This window comes from Octopus bimaculoides, chromosome 8, assembly GCF_001194135.2.
Source record: "Octopus bimaculoides isolate UCB-OBI-ISO-001 chromosome 8, ASM119413v2, whole genome shotgun sequence".
NCBI lineage: Eukaryota > Metazoa > Mollusca > Cephalopoda > Octopoda > Octopodidae > Octopus > Octopus bimaculoides.
In genome coordinates this window covers 90,999,067-91,000,030 of record NC_068988.1, presented here as the reverse complement: position 1 = coordinate 91,000,030, position 964 = coordinate 90,999,067, and the positions used below count along the sequence as shown (strand labels likewise).

At 41.1% G+C, this 964-nt stretch overlaps 1 protein-coding gene across 1 annotated transcript in view; it reads right to left on the bottom strand.

The window, feature by feature from the left end:
* The window catches only part of LOC106882185 (acetylcholinesterase), a 71,620-nt gene that overhangs the window by 18,895 nt on the left and 51,761 nt on the right, over positions 1-964 (bottom strand). The window contains exon 7 of the mRNA XM_014932772.2: positions 557-646. Coding sequence (XP_014788258.1) covers positions 557-646 — 90 coding nt within the window. The remainder of the gene's footprint in view (positions 1-556; positions 647-964) is intronic.

The window sequence follows — 964 nt, the reverse complement described above, 5'->3', positions numbered from 1 at the left end:
CTGTTCGAAGCAGCCCCGAAACTCTTGCGGAGTGATGACTCTTAACACCTCCGTCGTTTTTTTCTTCACCTCCTCTACATCTGCAAAACGTTTTCCTTTTAAGGACTTTTTCATTCGGGGAAACAAAAAAATGTCGCAGGGGACAAGATCGGATGAATAGGGGGGGGGGTAAGCGGAGTCACGCCATTTTTAGTCAAAAACTGTCTCACACTCGAGGCGGTGAGCGCAGGTGCATTGTCGTGATGAAACCACCACTCTTCATTTTGCCGCCGGTCGGGACGTTTGCGTCTCGCCGTGTCTCGCAAATGCTTCAGAACTGCTGAGTAAAAGACGTCTGCTTAAAAGTTTGACCAGGAGAAACAAATTCTGTAGTGGACAAATCCTTTCGCATCGATGAAACAAGTCAGCATCGTCTTGACACTGGACTTCACTTGATGCGGTTTGCGGGGCGTGGTGACATTGAATGAATGCTTCCATTGAATTGATTACTGCTTCGTTTCCATGTACATACATACATACCTGCATACATACATACATACCTGTTATGATTACCTACCTGCTATGATTGGAATTTCACTGAGCTCAGCTGCATACGTTTTAATGAAATTTCCCAAATTGCTTATGGATATATGTTCTATCATGTCAACTTTGAAAGAGAGAGAAAAAAAGAGATTTTGTTTGGAATTAAAAAAAAGAACATCACACGTGACTTGGAACTACAAAAATAGGTATTGGTTAGCACTACAAAACTTATCCAAAGACACACAAACAAACGAAAATTAAACAAATACGAAAACGCCTTATAAATATCCCGAAAAGTGTGACAAAACTACTTAACACAAATCATCAAACTTTTACCTGTTTAGCGATTGATATATTCGGAAAGGAAGCAAGTCGATCACATGGATCCCAGTCTCAACTGGTACTTATTTTATCAACCCCGAAAGGATGAAAGGCAAAGTTG